This window comes from Phyllostomus discolor, chromosome 5 (assembly GCF_004126475.2).
Source record: "Phyllostomus discolor isolate MPI-MPIP mPhyDis1 chromosome 5, mPhyDis1.pri.v3, whole genome shotgun sequence".
Taxonomy (NCBI): domain Eukaryota; kingdom Metazoa; phylum Chordata; class Mammalia; order Chiroptera; family Phyllostomidae; genus Phyllostomus; species Phyllostomus discolor.
In genome coordinates, this window is record NC_040907.2 from 70,766,294 (window position 1) to 70,784,808 (window position 18,515).

At 36.6% G+C, this 18,515-nt stretch overlaps 2 protein-coding genes across 7 annotated transcripts in view; one reads left to right on the top strand and one right to left on the bottom strand.

Annotated features, from left to right (window-relative positions):
- BTBD8 (BTB domain containing 8) overlaps positions 1 to 10,669 on the top strand; it is a 133,379-nt gene extending 122,710 nt beyond the window's left edge. The window contains exons 19-22 of one of the 2 annotated variants that reach the window (XM_036026415.1): positions 6,628 to 6,721; positions 8,583 to 8,751; positions 9,171 to 9,249; positions 10,066 to 10,669. In XM_036026415.1, the coding sequence (XP_035882308.1) occupies positions 6,628 to 6,721; positions 8,583 to 8,751; positions 9,171 to 9,249; positions 10,066 to 10,197 (474 nt within the window). In that variant the 3' untranslated portion in view covers positions 10,198 to 10,669. Of the gene's footprint in view, positions 1 to 6,627; positions 6,722 to 8,582; positions 8,752 to 9,170; positions 9,409 to 10,065 lie in introns of those variants that run through there. The other variant, XM_036026414.1, reaches the window with a different exon arrangement.
- The window catches only part of GLMN (glomulin, FKBP associated protein), a 44,509-nt gene continuing 35,079 nt past the window's right edge, over positions 9,086 to 18,515 (bottom strand). For 2 of the 5 annotated variants that reach the window (XM_028513046.2, XM_028513044.2), the window contains exons 17-19: positions 11,822 to 11,945; positions 10,953 to 11,035; positions 9,086 to 10,846 (exon numbers count right to left, since the gene is read on the bottom strand). In XM_028513046.2, coding sequence (XP_028368847.1) covers positions 10,730 to 10,846; positions 10,953 to 11,035; positions 11,822 to 11,945 — 324 coding nt within the window. In that variant the 3' untranslated portion in view covers positions 9,086 to 10,729. The remainder of the gene's footprint in view (positions 10,847 to 10,952; positions 11,036 to 11,821; positions 11,946 to 18,515) is intronic. The other 3 variants (XM_036026416.1, XM_036026417.1, XM_036026418.1) reach the window with 2 other exon arrangements.

Sequence of the window (18,515 nt, forward strand, 5' to 3'; positions counted from 1 at the left end):
CATTTTGAGCTCTCTTTTACCTTTATTTTGTTTTTAGGCTACACTGTAGGTAATTTCATCAGTTCTAGCTTCCATGTCAGTATTCATCTTTTTAATCCTTTCCTTTTGAGATTTGTTAAGTAGCTCTTATTCTTATGAAAGAAAATGTATATCTAAAACTTAGATAAGTATGTCATACACATGTACACATGCTCAAATACAAATAACCATTACGTATTATATAGTCTTGAGTCTGATTCTGTTCTGTTAGTTTGATTTGTGTAGTGAATACTGAATCATTGCCACGCTTTTCAATTCATTTTTGTTTTGTGATATATTTTAAAACCTGATAAGGTATGTTCTTTCCATACTACATGTTTTTTTAAAACATTTACTCTTCCAGACCAGAAAATCAACAAACTATGGCCTGTGGCCTGGCCTATAGCAAATTTTTGCCCAGCCTGTGAGTTAAGGATGGTTTTTACATTTTTAAAGTCTTGTTAAAAAAGAGAGAGAGAGAGAAAGAAAGAGCCAGAGAGAAAGGGAGGGAAAGGAAAGGAGGGAAATAGGGCAGGAAATGGAAGAGGAAGGGGAGGCAGGTAGGGAGAAAGGAAGAAAAAAAATGTGACAGGTCATATGCATCCTGAAAAGCCTATTTACAATATTTACAAGCTGGCCTCCTGCTGAAAAAATTTGTCAAATTTTGTTCATTCTTTTTCTTGTTAAATACCTTCTGTTTATATCCTGGCAGTTTGTGTAGTGTGGAAAGTTCATAAAAGTTCCATTATACTTGCTTTGAATTGAACTAACTTATTAAATTAGGGAAAACTTTATTTTTCCCATTCTGTGATCACACACACTTTGTCAGTTGAAATTACATTCGACCCTTTGAAGGCAACTGTGAGGCTGCTGTGGCCCCTGGAGAAAATGAGTTTGACACCCCTGCCTATATCACTGTATTTATTTTTCAGGTCTTTATTTTTTCTTTATATTGTTCCTATTTTTAAAAATATATTTTATTGAATATGCTATTACAGTTGTCACATTTTTTCTCCCCTTTATTCCTTTCCATCGTATACACCCCTACACACCATCATTCCTCCACCTTAGTTCATGTCCACGGGCTATACATATAAGCTCTTTGGCTTCTCCATTTCCCACACTATTCTTAACCTCCCCCTGTCTATTTTGTACCTACTATTTATGCTTCTTATTCACTGTACCTCTTCACCCATTCTTCCCCAACCCCCTCCCCACTGATAACCCTCTATGTGATCTCTATTTCTGTGAATCCATTCCTGTTCCCGTTGCTTGCTTAGTTCATTTTTATTTTGTTTTTGCTTTTGTTTTTAGGTTTGGTTGTTGATAGTAGTGAGTTCATTGTCATTTTATTGTTTGTTTTTTTTTATCTTATTCTTTTTCTTAGATAAATCCCTTTAACATTTTATATAATATGGGCTTGGTGACGATGAACTCCTTTAACTTGACCTTATCTGGGACACACTTCATCTGCCCTTGCATTCTAAATGAGAGCTTTGCTGGATAGAGTAATCTTGGATGTTGGTCCTTGCCTTCCATGACTTTGAATACTTCTTTCCAACCCCTTCTTGCCTGCAAGGTTCCTTTTGAGCAATCAGCTGATAGTGTTATGGGAACTCCTTTGTAGGTGACTGTCTCCTTTTCTCTTGCTGCTTTTAAGATCCTCTCCTTCCTGTTAATCTTGGGTAATATAATTATGCTGTGCTTTGGTGTGTGCTTCCTTGGGTCCACCTTCTTTGGGACTCAGCTTCCTGGACTTCCTGGAAGTCTATTGCCTTTGCTAGATTGGGGAAGTTCTCCTTCATTATGTTTTCAAGTAAGTTTTCAATTTATTGCTCTTCTACTTCTCCTTCTGGCACCCCTACGATTTGGATGTTGGAATGTTTAAAGTTGTACTGAGGTTCCTAAGCCTCTCCTCACCTTCTTGAATTCTTGTTTCTTCATTCTGTTCTGGCTGAATGTTTATTTCTTCCTTCTGGTCCAAATCATTGATTTGAGTCCCAGTTTCTTTCCCTTCACTGTTGGTTCCCTGTATGTTTTCCTTTATTTCACTTTTCATAGCCTTTAGTTCTTCCTCTATTTTTCGACTATACTTAACCATTTCTGAGAGCATCCTGATTACCAGTGTTTTGAACTGTGCATCTGATAGATTGGCTGTCTCTTTGTCACTTAGTTATATTTTTTCTGGAGCTTTGATCTGTCTTTTCATTTGATCTGTTCATTTTTTTTTTTTTTTGTCTCAGCAGGCCTGCTATGTAGTAAGGGGTGGAGCCTTAGGTGAACAACCCCTGCATTGTGGCACTGTCAGTGGGGCAGGGGTCCAAGAGGAAACAATGCTGCTTGCTCCACTCTCCTCCATTGTTCAGTCACTTTCTCTGCTATCCACAAGCAAATTGGGCCCTTCTGGTGCTGATTATGTTGGGGGGCAGGGGTGCAATTTATGTATGTTCTAGGACCCTGTGGGTCTCTCCAGCGAATTCTCCCGTGAGGCTGGGAGTTTCTCCTGCTGCCTCAAGCCCCACAGTTTTTTCAGTTAGAGGTTTTGAGGTGTTATTTCCCTGTGCTGGAACCCTGGGTTGTGTGGTCTGTCTTGCTCCCCAGTTGTTCTTCCTGGTTTATCCGCACACAAATGTGGGACCACCAGCTCTGCCAGCCACTGGCTTGCCCACCTGGGTTCTCCAGTTCCCACCTTGTGGGAAATCCTCACCATCCCGGCTGCCCATTTCCGCCTCGCCTACTGGTCTGGATGAATGTTTCTTTCTTAACTGCTTGGTTGTCAGACTTCTATACAGTATGATTTTCTGGCAGTTCTGGTTATGTTTTGTTTTAAATTTGTTGTTGTCCCTCTTGTGGTTGTGCAAGGATGCAAAGTGTATTTACCTATGCTTCCATCTTGGCTGGAAGTCCTTTTCATATATTTTTTTAAGTAGTTAGATAGTTGATGCTTTGTTGCTATTATGAAATACTGCTTTCCCCATGTTTTCAATCTATGCACATAAGGAAACTTCAATTTGTGGTAAGTTATTTTGTATTTTGTTACTTCACCTAATTTCCATAGTATATTATCAGTTGATTCTATTGTATTTTCAAGGTAGGTAATTATAATTTGTAATTGATGAGAATTTCTGACAGCTGTATCTCTTACTTTCATTTCACTAGCTTTTGCTGTCTACAGAGCATACAAAACAGTGTTTCTCATTTCAGTGGGAATACCTTCAATGTTTTATTATTTATGATGTTACCTATTGCTATAAATATTAATATTCATTTAAGCCTAATTAATGGCATTTTTTCTCTTAATCAGAAATAAGTGTACAGTTTTTCAAATGCATTGTGTTCTATCCATTGAGAAGAACCCAAGGGACTAATCTTTGCATTGTTCATTCAAGTTGTTGATCATTGTTGACTTTTCTTTTATATTCTCTTAGAATTCTGTTTGCTAAGATTTTATTTTTGAGTTATCTATTAAAGATTCAGCTGTGGTTTTCTTTTTATGCTGTTTTTGTAAGTGGTGAGTTTTTCTTTTTTAAATACCTTTTGTTTAGGCAGTTTACATAGTATGAAAATTATTTCTTCCTTAAAGTATTAAGAGTTTTCCTGTAAATTTTCTGTGCTGGTAATATTTAAGAAACATAGAAAATAGTGGTTTTTAGGGGTTTTGCTCTATTAGGTTTTGTACTATGTTGTGACTCTATTTTCATAAATTATATATTTCAAGTCTTTTCCAATATTATTTGAATAAGGAACATCTTTCAGTATCTTATGGGGCTAATATTCCATGAAACAAACAGGGGTGGGCAAAAGTAGGTTGCCTGTGCCATTGTGACATTCTTTTGAGTTAATAAAGCTATTATAATAATCATAACCTGCATGTCTTTTCCCAAACAACTGTAAACCTACTTTTTAGCCCACCACTGTATTTTGTAAATCTAGTCTTGGCTCCTGGTTATTCTGAAAAATTAACTCTTCAGTTTACATATTTTCTCTTAAGTTCTAATTTTATCTTAAAATTTTATGTATTTATTTTTAGAGAGAGAGGACAGGAAGGAGAGAGGGACAGAATCATCAATGTGTGGTTGCCTCTCATGGGTCCCCTAATGGGGACCTGGCCCACAACCCAGGCATGTGCCCTGACTGGGAATTCAACTAGCCACCCTTTGGTTTGCAGGCCCACACTCAATCCACTGAGCTACACCAGCCAGGGCTAATTTTATCTTATTTTCTTCTATTATGTTCTTTTAGTTGGCTCTATAATTTTTTTAGTTGGCCCTCCCAATAGGATAGTATTGAAATTCATTAGTATGGCATACATGAGTCCTCACAGCCTGCAGGCAGTTACTCTAACACCGTCCCCAAATTAAATATACACCTCATGAACACCACATATACACCTTACATACTTACCATATAAGAATCATACTTTCAGCTCTGAATGCCTTTGCCTATGTTACTCTTGCTGTCCAGGCTGTTCTCATACTTGTCTTCTTCCTTCATTTGTCTACTTAATAAAAGTACTTTCTACTTTTTAAAAAACATTTTAAGATTTTTATTTATTTTTAGAGAGAGGAAGGGAGAGAGAGAGGGAGAAAAACATTGATGTATGACAGAAACATCGACTGGTTGCCTCTTGCATGCCCAACACCACCCAACCCATTGAGCCACCCCAGTCGGGGCACTGCTTTCCACTTTGAAGATCTGACTCAAATTTTATGAAGCTTTCCTGACCTGTTCACATCTGTCACAACACACCTTTATATATAGTTTCTGGTTCTTTGTCAAAATTCTCTACCTCATCTTTTATCTTGTGAACACAGGAAACAGCTATTTTAAGGTATCTATCCAAAAACTTCACTATATGTATTCCCTGTGTCTGTTTATACTTCCCGATGTTCCTGATGGTTCTCTTTCATGTAATCTTGTCTCTTGGTATGTCTGATTCCTTTTTATTGTGTTGGAATTTGTATTTGCAAAATTGTTTCTAGGAATAATCTGAGGCCTAAAATAGTGTTCTATGCCTTTAGAGAAGTCTTGATCCTACAACAGAAGTAAACCTCTAATGCCCTAAGGTTGCCAGGCAAAATATAGGACACTCAGTTAAATACGAGTTTCAGATAAACAATGAGTTTAGTATAAGTACCTCCCAAATATTGCATGGGACATACTTATGCTAAAAATTATGTTATCTGAAATTCAAATTTAACTGGGTGTTCTGTGCTTTTATTTGTTAGTGTAGCAACCGAAGCCCTAAGGTGTCTATTATGTGTAAAAATGAACTTATTTCCAATGCATCTAGAATGGTACTAGTATAGGAGAATTGAGAAAACAGTCACCCAAATCACTGTGTTCTGTAGTTCAAATGAGAAGACCTGATGGAGAAAGCTTGCTCTCGAGTGTGCTTGTGCAAGGTACTTGGGAGCACTAGTAATACAGTATCAACTTAATACAATTTCAAGCATTGAAATGATTTGAAGCTAGGCTGCAGTCCCTGTGAGAGCTGTTCTACTTTTGTCAGAGGCTGTGTTCAGCCTCTCATCTCTCTTTTCCTGAATTGGCAGATAGATGCCCTCAGGGAAAAAATGGCCTAAATGCCGGTCTCATATCTTTAAATTTCTGCGTTGATCTTGGTCCTATAATTTTAACCTGCTAGCTCTCTAATGCATTCAAGCAGATTTTAAAAATGGTCCAGCTTTTCAGTTGCCTTCAGCAGGAGGGTTGGCCTAAATTACTTTGTCTGCCATTGCTGGAAGCAATGTATAATTTTAAAACAGCGGAAGAAACTCATGGAAGTGTCACAGTTGAACTCTAGGTCAGGATCTGTTTGAATGTCACAAAATACTCCTTTTAGGAAAGAAAGGAAGCATACATATATTTTATACCCAATTCCAGCTGGTGTGCTTAAAACATATATGATCTGAGGAAAAAATATACTTAATGGATTTTTTTTTATGTACTTGGAGAAAAACAGGCTTAAGTTTTGACCAATCAGGAAACACTATTAACCACTTATATTTTAGTATCTTGGGTATTATGATCTAATTACTTGGTGGAATCAGAAATGAAGTTTGAAATGATTAGTACTTAAAAGTTTAGTTGCTGTTTCATACATGTTTTCTGGCTCACCTAAGGCTTAGAGACACTTTAAAAGTATACTAAAAGTAACTGTAAAGTAAACAGATGAACTTGAGAATTGGTTCTCTTTGTGGCATTCTGTGCCTGGCACTTCAGGGTTCTGTCGACCATCTGAAAAACACACCATCACCCACATTCCTGTTTATACATTAGTGCACGTCAGAATCCGTCTCTAAGTTGTTGTTGTTTTTAAAGTTTGTATTTGCTCTAGTTTTCATAATTTTTCATTATATCCTTGATTTCTGTCCCTAAGTAACATAACTATAGTACACAGCTCATTTCTAAAACTGCAATGAATGTGTATGGGCAGAACTAAATATTTTTTTTCCTCCATAGAGAGAACATTTAGTGTCTCTTGATGATCAAATCTTTAAGAGGTATAGTTATAAAATAAGCTCTTAAACTTATTTTAATATATTAGTTTTAATAAAAAACATTCTAAGCATGTCTTAAGTTTGTATTTCTGAAAATTTTTTTAAGAATTGTGAAGTTGCAACTGCCCTAGAAAATCGAAGCCACAAAGTTCGGTATTCAAATGCAGTGGAAAGTGGATCAATTATATTTTCTTGTACTGGTACAGTATATTTGCTAACTGCCTTGATTTAAGTTTCTTATAAAATATGTGGGTATAAATTCTAATAATTTGGTGGTTTATTAACCAAGTAATAAGCTTAAGGTACTATCTTTTTGGAGAAAGTTACATGTGTAAAACTTGGTTATTGCTTGGGAACTAATATGAAAATAGAACAAAGCCACCTCCCTGATAACTAACACTTGTATTAAAGTATTACCTATGTTAAAAAAGAAGCTGACAACACAGTATTGGTCAAAACCCATACACAGACCAATATGGGAGAGTGTTTTTTATGATTTTGTACAAGAGTTTGGTGATATAATGTAAACAAATACTAACCAAAAGAACCAAATAAGGACACACCAATGTTCCTTAAATTATAATACCATACAACTAACTATAAGTCATGGGCAAAGTATGGGGAGGAATCAGATTAGGATATGAGAAAGGGGCAGTTCCACTTGTGCCTGGGAAACTATACAAGTGGTAAGAGGTGGAGATGAAGGATTTTATTAGGGGGAGCTGACACTACCTGAGGTTTTGGAAGACAGGCACTTTCAAAAGCTCCTAGAAACAAACCTACAGGATGGAAGTAGTCACTCCAACCTCAAACTCATCATCCCCGGTTAAAATGGAGCCCTCTAGGGAAAAGTAAGATATTTTTGGTGAATACTCACCTACTATGTGCCTTCACCACTTTATATACATTATCTAATCTTTAATCCTTTCAGCAAACCTATTTAAGAATTATTATTATTCCCGTCTTACAGATGAGGTGACTTAGGTTCAGAGAGGTTATATAAATTGCCCAAGTTCCTTAGTTAGCATATAATTACAGTCAATTTCCTTGTATCTTTTTTTTAAGATTTTATTTATTTACTTTTTAGAGCAAGGGGAAGAGAGGGAGAAAGAGGAGAGAAACATCAGTGTGTGGTTGCCTCTCGTGCGTACCCCGCACTGGGATCCTGGCCTGCAGCCCAGGCATGTGGCTCTGGGAATTGAACCAGCGACACTTTGCTTCACAGGCCAGTGCTCAATGGACTGAGCTACACCAGCCAGGACTAGATGATATCTTTTTTTTTTTTTTTTTAAAGATTTTATTTATTTATTTTTAGGGAAGAAAGGCGGGGGGGGGGGGGGGAGGGAGGGAGAGAGACAGACAGACAGACAGACAGACATCAATGTGCGGTTGCTGGGGGTTATGGCCTGCAACCCAGGAATGTACCCTGGCTGGGAATCGAACCTGGGACACTTTGGTTCCCAGCCCGAGCTCAATCCACTGAGCTACGCCAGCCAGGGCAGATGATATCTTTTAAAGAACTAACTTTATCACCTTTTAAAGAGCTAATTAGATCAAGTTTCCCTTCTGGACAATTCTTATAAGCCTGATACTATTTCAGAGATTCTAGGTATCTGCTTACTGAGTGTATTAATTTATATAATAGTTTGTGTTCTAGTACAAAGGTTTTTTCAAGAAATAAAGGCTTGCTTAAGACTACCTTTGTTTAGTTGATTTAGTTTAGCTTTTAAAAATCATAACATGGAAAGTTAGCTTTTATGTAAAATTAGGCATTTCCCTTCATTGTGCCTTAGTCTGAAAAAGAAAATGGTTACTGACCAACAAAGTTTTTTTCCCTTACATATTTAGAATAAATCATCCTTTTCCACAGAGCACTTCAAAGAACTACCTAAATTATATTGCTGTATACGAATTTCGTTAATTGCTACTCCTTATAGGTTTAGGGCCTGGACACCTAAAGCTATGCTGTACTTACATCTACTTTTATTGATTTTAGTGAGTTTATAAAAAATTTGATTTTCATGATGAAGTGATGTTTTATATTACATTCATCTTTCCTAGGAGTTGCATTTTTATTGATGGATGCTAAAGAATGCTTTTTGTCAGCTGAAGAAATATTTCTAGCCAAAATTGAGAAGTTTATTAACATTCACCAAAATAGTTTTTTGATTGTATCTGCTGCCTTCCACGGGCTTGAGGAATGGAAACTGATGTTCAGGATTCAGCAGAGGTAGGGAAGAGCACTAGGATTTATTTTTCCTAAATTATATTGTGTTTACTTCAGTTCTTAATTGTTTTTAGGCAGATGAGTTGTATTTTCCCAAAAGATAACCTTTATAATGTTAACCTGTCATATTTAATAAAGTGCAGGCCAAATGGCTATTCTGTGAATCAGAGTGACAATTTCAAAGTTCATGCTGACTTCTGGGATTCTCCTTCAAGACCAAACCAAAAGTGAACAATTTTATTCATTTAAGTTCTGACTACAAAACCATTATCAATTCCTCTGTGAAATAAGGCAGGGCATGAATGAATTAAAAACAAACAAAAAAAACAAGCAATAAGAGGTTTGTCTCTTTATTCACTTACTTAAGATAGAAGATGTTAATAAATCATATGATCTGTTTAACTTATGAATTGTTTTTTCAGATTCCTGGGTAGTAAATTACGGATACTTCCAGTACACAACACAGTAAATGCTGTTAATCTTATGTGCACTATAGCAAAGGTGAGTCACCTATGGAAAATGACACATAAACACACACTCACACACTCCAAAATGCAAACCTTCTTGCGGAGGGCTGACAAATACTCTGCTTCAGTTCCCCTGAACGAAGTTGCTATTTCAGCATGTACCGTGATTCTCTCCTAAGCCTGAACTCAGCCTCTCAAGTCTTCTCGATTTATTTCTGGTAGCCACTACCAGAACGACTCATTTCAGCTAAAAGAGCATTTGGTCATATATATATTATGTTGGCCCTATTGGTTACTTAAATCTTACTTCAAAATTCTAAAGTATAAATATTGGTCAGGCTGTAGTCATCAACTGTCGAGTACAAACATACAGTTTTAGGGAAGGCACTCTACCAGCTGTCCACTTTCTTTTCACGCTTATCTTCCTGTGCCCTGACTTCCCTAGGCCACCACATGTCCCTTATTCAAATTTGGAATAGGTCTCCATTAAAGCAGCTCTTACAGAATTCTACTTTTTGGTTTTCATGTTTGAAATTCTTATAATTGAAAGGTAGGTGTTTTTCAAATCCTTGCCCAAGGATATGTTTTATTGATTTTAGAGAGAGGAAGGGGGAAGGAGAGGGGGAAACATCAATTGGTTGCCTCCTGTATGTGTGATGACTGGGGCTTGAACCTGAAAACATAGGTATGTGCCCTGACTGGGACTCAAACCCACAACCTTTTGGTATAATGGACGATGCTCCAACCAAAGTAGCCACCTGGCCAGGGCAAAAGTTAGGATTTTTTTATTTGACTCTGTAAAAAGACCTTATTTCTATAAATAACATTGCATGTTTTTATCTTTTTCCAGATCACTTCCAAGCCATACATAGACAACATCTGCTACAGAATGATAGCAACTAAAGCTTACATCATTGAGCACAGTCCTGTTTGGAAAACTCTTCAAAAGATAAATCTCAGTGATTCATTTAACCCAAATTAGAGTATCAATTATAAAAGTTCTTTTGGAAGAATATTAAAATAATTAGACTGGTTGAATTATAATGTTCAAATATATAGGTTAAAGCTTTTTAAAATTTAAAATAATAAAATACATACAATTAAAAGTCATTTTATTTTTAGAAGTTTTGTTGAATAATTCCTTTAACAATGTTTAGGAAAAAAAGGTGTGATACCCAATTTAACACTAGGAGTTCTAACTATAACATAGCATCTAACTGGAACAAAAAATATATCAGTATTTTAATAAACTCATTAAACGATATGATTGCATAAAGGCAATGCAACTATATTTTATGAAATTAACAGTATTTATTATATATGGGTATTATTTATTAGATTATCTTTTTAAATCCACAGAATACTACTCATACATAATGTGTCATTACAGAAACAGATAAGAAAAGCTACATTTATTTTTATATCAGTGTTTTACAGAAAAGTTTTTTGTAAAGGTATTAAATCATATTGGAAAATATAGTATTTTACTAACTTCTTTTTAGGAAACAGAGCTTTCACTTTATCCCAGTATTTTCTCCAGAGGTAGACTTTGTTTTTATTTCGATGAGTTCTTCTACTCGAGCCAGAACACTTTCAATCAAATCAAATGTGTAAAGTGCTGAATGTAGGACCTACAAAGCCAATAAAATTAGTGTTATTAAGTTTGAATTTCAAAATAAAACAAAGCAAAAAATAAAATACTTCAGGTCTGTGTAGCTTAGGAAATTTCAGATCTACCTTAAGCTGCATTTCAGGAGGCATATTAGGGATCTCTTCTCCACCTACAGTTACAGAACAAAAGCCTTTAGAATTCTGGAATTCTGAAAGAGAAGAAAAAAAAAGTCACATGTCACGCTTAACCATTAAAACAACTCTCAGATTTCAAAAATAAATTTGAAAGCGACTTTCATCATTCCTTTAAAAAAACATGTCCATTATTTGTGTAAACTTGTCTTAGTGTTTAATAGCTCAGGGTATGCTTAAATCAAGCTATTAGCAAATAAAAACATCAAAATTTGTAACATGTGAATTAATGTTTCTTTAAGTAGCTGGCATCATTTTGGCATGTACAGGATGAATGAAAATTTATAAACTTTTTTCTTCAGTTTGTAATCAGAATTATACACATTATACTAAAAAAGAATTTCTAGTAATGCCTATAGAAATATTACCATAGCTATACGGAAAAGATAAAAAATTATTGTAGAACTACTGACTTTAAAAAGTAATTCTGGACCTAAGATTCTTTTTCATAATTTGTACAGATTTACTTGAGGGTGGGGTGGAGGACTGGCCCAAACAACACCACAGCAACACAGTGATATCCAAAACAAATACCTGTAATAGTTAGATTCCTAATTAGGACTTCAGATTTTTAAACCAGAATATGTTCCAATTGGTTTAAATCTTTGTTAATCCAATTTCAGTGTTAACTGGCTTATAGACCTGCTAAGAATAATTTATATTATAAATAAAATGACTACTGTCATAGTTCCTTGTTTGCTGTTAGACAAGTACAAGAAAAAAGAAGTTCTTTATTCTGAATATAGTTTTAAAACTTGGCTGATTTTTAGACTTAAGCAAAAATGAAATTGCACATTACCAACCTTGGCTATTTTCTTGGCTATTTTTAATTTCTGCTTCATAATGTGCTTTTGACATATTAAGTCCTGTATGGAGTGGCTTTAAGTAATTATTCTCAATTTTTCCAAGTTCTGTCCATAATCCAGTCTGTTCAGAAGAATTAATGAAAAAATTACTTGGTATAACATTTATTGATTACCTATTACTAAACATTTGTTTAAGAGTTGGAGAAACAAGAATTAAGACAGGATCCTTGCCTTGTAAGGTAGAATTTACTATTTAATAATACATTCATTACTACATCTAGTTATTTTATGTGAATACCAAACAAAACAAAAATTTATTCTGGTCACTACACTTATAGCTGTGCCATGTTGGCAGCTCCTAGTTTTGAGATCTGTAACTTACAAGTTTCAGCCAGGAGAAAGTTATTTGGAGATAATACACATGGTCTACGCCGTTTCTCTTTCCCTGGAAACACTCCCACAGTGACTCTACCTTATATATCCCTTCCACTCTCGATCTTTCCAGGATACCCTTCTCACAGATCTAGTTCTAGAGGATTCTTTTCCTTCCCTTTTGATGGAAACTTTTCTAACACAAAGCTGATCAATGGACTTTCTTGGTGATAAATGTAAATGGAGATTTTAACTGCCTGGGACAACTTAGGTTTATTTGGTCATACATATTAGACATTTTTATTCCAAGAGTATTTCTTCCCATGGTACTAAAGGAGGGAGTCATACAGTCTGAATTTTAAAAAAAAGAATAATCAAGTTCATTGATATTACTAAGTTTCCAGGTATTCTTTACAAAGGAAAATATTTTAGATATAAAAGAGGAAACTTAGGAAGTTCTGGTCAAGATGTTGGCGTAGGTAATTTGGTGCTCGATTCCTTTCACAACCACATCAAAAATTACACTAAACTATAGAACCACCATTCAGAACTGACTGTAATCTAGCTGAACAGAAGTCCTACAACTAAGGTTATAAAGAAACCACATTGAGACTGGTACGAGAATAGATGTGCACTAGTCCCACACCCACCTGTGGTAGTTTACAATCAGGAGGGATACCTTGGCTGCAGAGCTACCCCGAGTAGTGAGCGTTCCCATACCAAAAGCAGGCCCCTAGCCCAGGCTTCCCATGCCAGGAAGAGAAGTCCCCATAACATCTTGCTACAAAAATCAGCAGGGATTGTGGCTGAGACAGGAGGGCTGCTGGAGCTCCAAGTGTTCCTCTTAAAGGACTAGCACATGCATTTGGACTCATTCTGAGCCCCAGTAGTGCTGCAGGAGCTCGAAAGGCACCAGGGACATACAGGAAGAAACTGAGTGGCATCAAAATGAGGGCGAGGGGGCAGCCTTCTCTCAAAAGTGCAGGCAGAGGCCACTATTCCTTTTCTGAGTCCTTCTCCTAGAGAGTGGACAGGTAGGCATCTTATGAACCTGACTATTAGTTCACCCTGCCCTGGTGATTTGGAAACCCCACTCCACCCAATTTGTGGACCCCACACAAACTGTTTCCAGTAGCTTTTCCATACTAACTGCCTGTCTTGGCTCATGCTTCAGATTTTCCTAAAATCTCTCAAACAAGCAGCATCTGGCCTCAGCATGCCCCATATCTCTTGCTAAGTGGCCCCAGTGACAGCAACTTGGCTTAGTAGCTTGACCTCTCCTGGGCACCTCCAAGCTCAGTGCAAGTAGCAGCTATCTGCAAATTGCTTTATAGCTCATGTTGAGTGGCCCCGGGCAGAACACAGGTAACCACTGGCCTTGGTCTGCATCTCCTGTGACTCCCAGAGCCACCTCCACAAGTGACACACTCAAGGGGCAGACTCCGTGGGCACCCGAGTCCTGCTGAAGTCCTGTTCCATGGGGTAGGCCCCTGCATAGATGATCTCCATGGTGGTCACAACCAGTCCTTGCAGCTGATCTGTCTGGGGTAAACTACTCCCACTGATACGCCAACAGCAATCAAGGCTCAACTACAACAGAAAGGTGTATATAGCCCACAAAGGGGGCACACCTGGAGTGCCTAGCCTGGGTAACTGGGGAGGGTGTGACACTGCGCCCTACAGGACACCCACTACATAAGGTCCTTCTACCAAGCCCAGGAGATGCAGCAGCTCTATCTAATACATAGAAACAAACACAGGGAGGCAGCCAAAGTGAGGAGGCAAAGAAATGTGTCCCAAATTTAAATTTAAGAACAGACCACAGAAAAAGAACTATACTGAGTGGAGCCATGTAATCTATCAGATGCAGAGTTCAAAACACTAGTTATAAGGATGCTCAGTGAACTTAGGGGAAGAGCAGATGAACTTAGTGAGATCAATAGAGATAGGAAACCTAAAAACAGAACTAGAAACCATAAAAAAGCTCTAGTCAGAAATGAAAGATACACTAACTGAAATGAATACATTACAGGGAATCAACAGTGGTGTAGATGAAGCAATTTGGAAGATGAAGCAAAGCACACCCCATCAGAACAGCAAAACTAAAAAAGAATCCACCCCTCCCCACCCCCAAAGAAGATACTATAAGGAACCCCTGGGACAACTTCAGGCATACCACCACTCACATCATGGGGTTACCAAAAGGTGAAGAGAAAGCAAGGAATTGAAAACCTATGTGAAAAATAATCACAGAAAACTTCCATAACCTGGTGAAGGAAATATACATACAAGTCCAGGAAGTGCAGAGTCCCAAACAAGATGAACCCAAAGAGGCCCACACCAAGACACATTATAAATAAAATACAAAAGGTTGAAGACAAAGAGAGAATCTTAAAAGCAGCAAGAGAAAAGAAGTTACCAACCAAGAAAAAAGAAATTCCTACAAGGGAGATCCCGTAAGACTGCCAGCTGGTTTCTCAACAGGAACTTTGTAGGCCACAAGGGAGTGGCAAAAAATATTCAACTTGATGAAAAGCACAGATCTAGCCCTGGCTGGCGTAGCTCAGTGGATTGAGTGCGGGCTGGGAACCAAAGTGTCCCAGGTTCGATTCCCAGCCAGGGTACATTCCTGGGTTGCAGGCCAGAACCCCCAGCAACCGCACATTGATGTCTGTCTGTCTGTCTGTCTGTCTGTCTCTCTCCCCCTCCCCCTTCCTTCCCTCCCTCCCTAAAAATAAAATAAATAAATAAAACCTTAAAAAAAAGGAAAGTTCCCTTTAAAAAAAAAAAAAGAAAAGCACAGATCTACAACCAAGATTACCCAGCAAAGCTATTATTTAAATTCAAAGGACAAATAAAGGGTTTCCTAGATAAGAAAAAGCTGAAAGAGTTCATCACCACCAAACCAGAATTACAAGAAAAGTTAAAGGGTCTTCTTTAAAATGGAAGGAAGGCTTAGGGGATTGGGTAAAAAAGGTGAAGCGATTAAGAAATAAATTACAGAATAGTAGTTAAAGAATAGTCATGGGGATGTAATGTACAGAATAGGGAATACAGTCAATAATATTGTAGTAACAATGTATGGCGGGGGTGTCAAACCCATTTTCACGGGGGCCACGCGAGCCTTGCAGTCACCTTCAAAGGGCTGAATGTAATTTCAACTCCTTAGCAGTTAAGGAGTAGTTACATTTATACAGTCCTAAAATTATTTCAGCCCTTTGAAGCAACTGTAAGGCTGATGTGGCCCCCAGTGAAAATGAGTTTGACACCCCTGATATCAGATGGGTACCAGATTTACAGGGGTGATAATTTAGTAAGTTATACAATGTCTAATCACTGGGTCGCACACCTAAAACTAATATAATATTGTATGTCAATTTTAATTGAAAAATAAAAAATGAAAGTAAAATAAAAAAAGAAAGGAAATTTAGGAAACCACTGATCCTTAACTAGAATTAGACTACTTGAAAACCTATTTTGTAATGAACTTCTTTTGATCCAAGTACTGACATTTTCTATATAGTCCTCCAGATAAAATCTCTCCATATCTATGTTGACTAATTGATAACTTCAGTGACTGTCACACATATTCTTTTAAATCTGTCCTTTCTCATTACTCTTACAATGTAGGAAACATGAAGTTCTTGAGAGGAACTATCGAGAACCTATAACTTCAAAGATATGCATACATTTTCACTCAGCATCTATGAACTTATCCTGGGGAAGTATTTAAAAATGTATGTTGTGCCCTGGCTAGTGTGGCTCAGTGGATTGAGAGCTGGCCTGTGGACAGAAAGGTTGCTGGTTCATTTCCCAGTCAGGACACATGCTGGGTTGCAGGCCAGGTCCCCAGCTGGGGGTTTGAGAGGGGCAACCGATAACTGTTTCTCGCACACATCATGTTTCCTTCTCTATTCCCTCCTTTCCCCTCCCTCTAAAAATAAATCAGATCTTTTCTAAAATGTATGTTGTAATGACTCCATAGCAGAGATGTTTACAAAGATATTTATAAAGATTGACTGTAGGATTTTCTTTTTTGCTTTATTTAACTTGATTTTTAAACAAGGAACCTGTTTTAACTGTATACTTTTAAAAACATTTTAAATTTTGTTTTTAAACTCTCATCTCCATGATACAAAGTTTTCTTGTCCTCCCATGGAAAACACGGGGTATGTGGTAGTGTGGCAGGCACTTCTTCAACCAGTGCTATCACACAGGATATTGGGCACATTACCGCACACAGCCACTGCTCTCAGTTCTCTGTTCGTCCCTATCTCTGGTCTTTCACCTTTCTCCATCGCCCCACACCCTTTAATCTTCTTCTTCCCTCTAAGCTCACAGGTACAATACGCTATTACTAACCAGTATCACTGAAGGCTTTCAAGGCTACAAAGGTTACTGATGACCACCTACAAATCAAAGCACATTCAAATAAAACAGAGTATAGAGAAAACACCCTTTTACTCACACCTAGTTTTGTCAAATGTAAACATTTACTGCGTTCACTTAAAAAAGGCGAACTATTGAGCCCTGGATGGTGTGGTTCAGTGGATTGGGTGCCTGCAAACCAAAGGGTTACAGACTGGATTCCCAGTCAGAAAACATGCCTAGGTTGAGGGCCAGGTCCCCAGTAGGGGGCACTTGAGAGACAACCACACACTGATATTTCTCTCCCTCTCTACCTCCCTTCCCATCTCTCTAAAAACCAAATAAATAAAACCTTCTAAAAATAATATTGTAATAACTATGTATACTGGAAAAATCAGGGGGAACACTTCATAAAGTATGTGATTGTCTAACCACTATGCTGTACACCTGAAACTAATACAAAAGAATAGTGAATGGAAACTGTAATTGAAAAGTAAAATTTAAAATAAAAAAAGGAAATACTGTTAAAATTTTTTTGTGACCTTGGGTTAAGCAAAGATTTCACAGAACCTAAATAGTATAAACCATATAAAACAATAAAATTGATATACTGGATTACATCGAATTAAAAACTGCTTCTCTTTGGAAGAAAATATTTACAAAACCATACCTATTAAGGACAGGAGAAGGTTTCCTTTTCTAAAAACTGCTCTAAGTTGAAATTTTTTCTTTCACCCATTCACTTTTAATTAGTTACAGAAATTCTCTGAGATCTTACTCCCAAAATGATGATAAAGTTAATGCTTTACAGTCAATCTTTGGTGTAAATGAAGAACTAAACTTCATCAATTCTCTTCAGCCAAGTTTACCCTATTTACTCACTGATACAGGATTTTAAAAAGCAAACATATCTGTCTGTTATCAAACATTTTTCTTAAATGTTTTAAATTTCTCCCTTAGAAAGCAATGATTAAAAGTTTATGAGAAATGAGATGTAACAATCTATCTAATTTTACTATATTCAGACTATATTCATTATTAATACTCTATTCTTTAATGCCAGGAACATATAGTACTTAAAGCAATTACATTTAAGCCTAGCCTCTATAATAATAAAGTCCTTTGCAACCCATAAATAAGTTTAACATATGGAAATATCATGTTTCCCTCTAGTTTCAAATTTCATTTCTTATGCATGCCAGAAAATCAGACATATATGTCAACTTTCCTACTCGGTTTTTGAAAATATTTGCCAAATGATAATTGCTTTTCTATTAGAAAAATATATTATTCCTGAGTTCACATGTCCTACCTAGAACTTTCCAAAGGAACAATAAATGAACTTTGATACGATACAGTGGTCATGCTTAGCTCTGATCACTGAAAAAGTTTTAATAGTGGCTACTTGGTGAACTTTTAAAATTAATAATTTTCACCACCTTTACAATATGTAAGCTCTAGAGGGATTTCCTTAGATACCAATGCTTTCCAAAATGAATTACACTGATTTCAAACAACTCTGGTAGTGTTTTTGATGAAAAGATAACTGCTAGACTTCCGCTGTCACTTGTCACTCTTGTCAAAAACTCCCACTTTTACATTTTAAAGACCCATAGTTTACTTCCAATTCAGTAAGTACTGGCAAACTTACAACATGTTAGTCTATCATTTTCATTAGACATTTAGTTTTGATGAAATTGTATTTTACATAATTCTAACTTTAAAGTCTTGCGCTTTCTAAAATGTGGCTCAAAGTCAAAGTTTACTAATTAGAGAGTCAATATATTTCTGAATATTGTCACTATTTAAAGTTTCAGATCACTAGTTGAACTTGAACATGGTTTTGTATTTTTATATTATTTTTCTTCTATAAAAAAGATTTTGATCTGGGAATACATCTAAAGAAACCTGAAACACTCATTTAAAAGAATAGATGGACCCCTATGTTCAA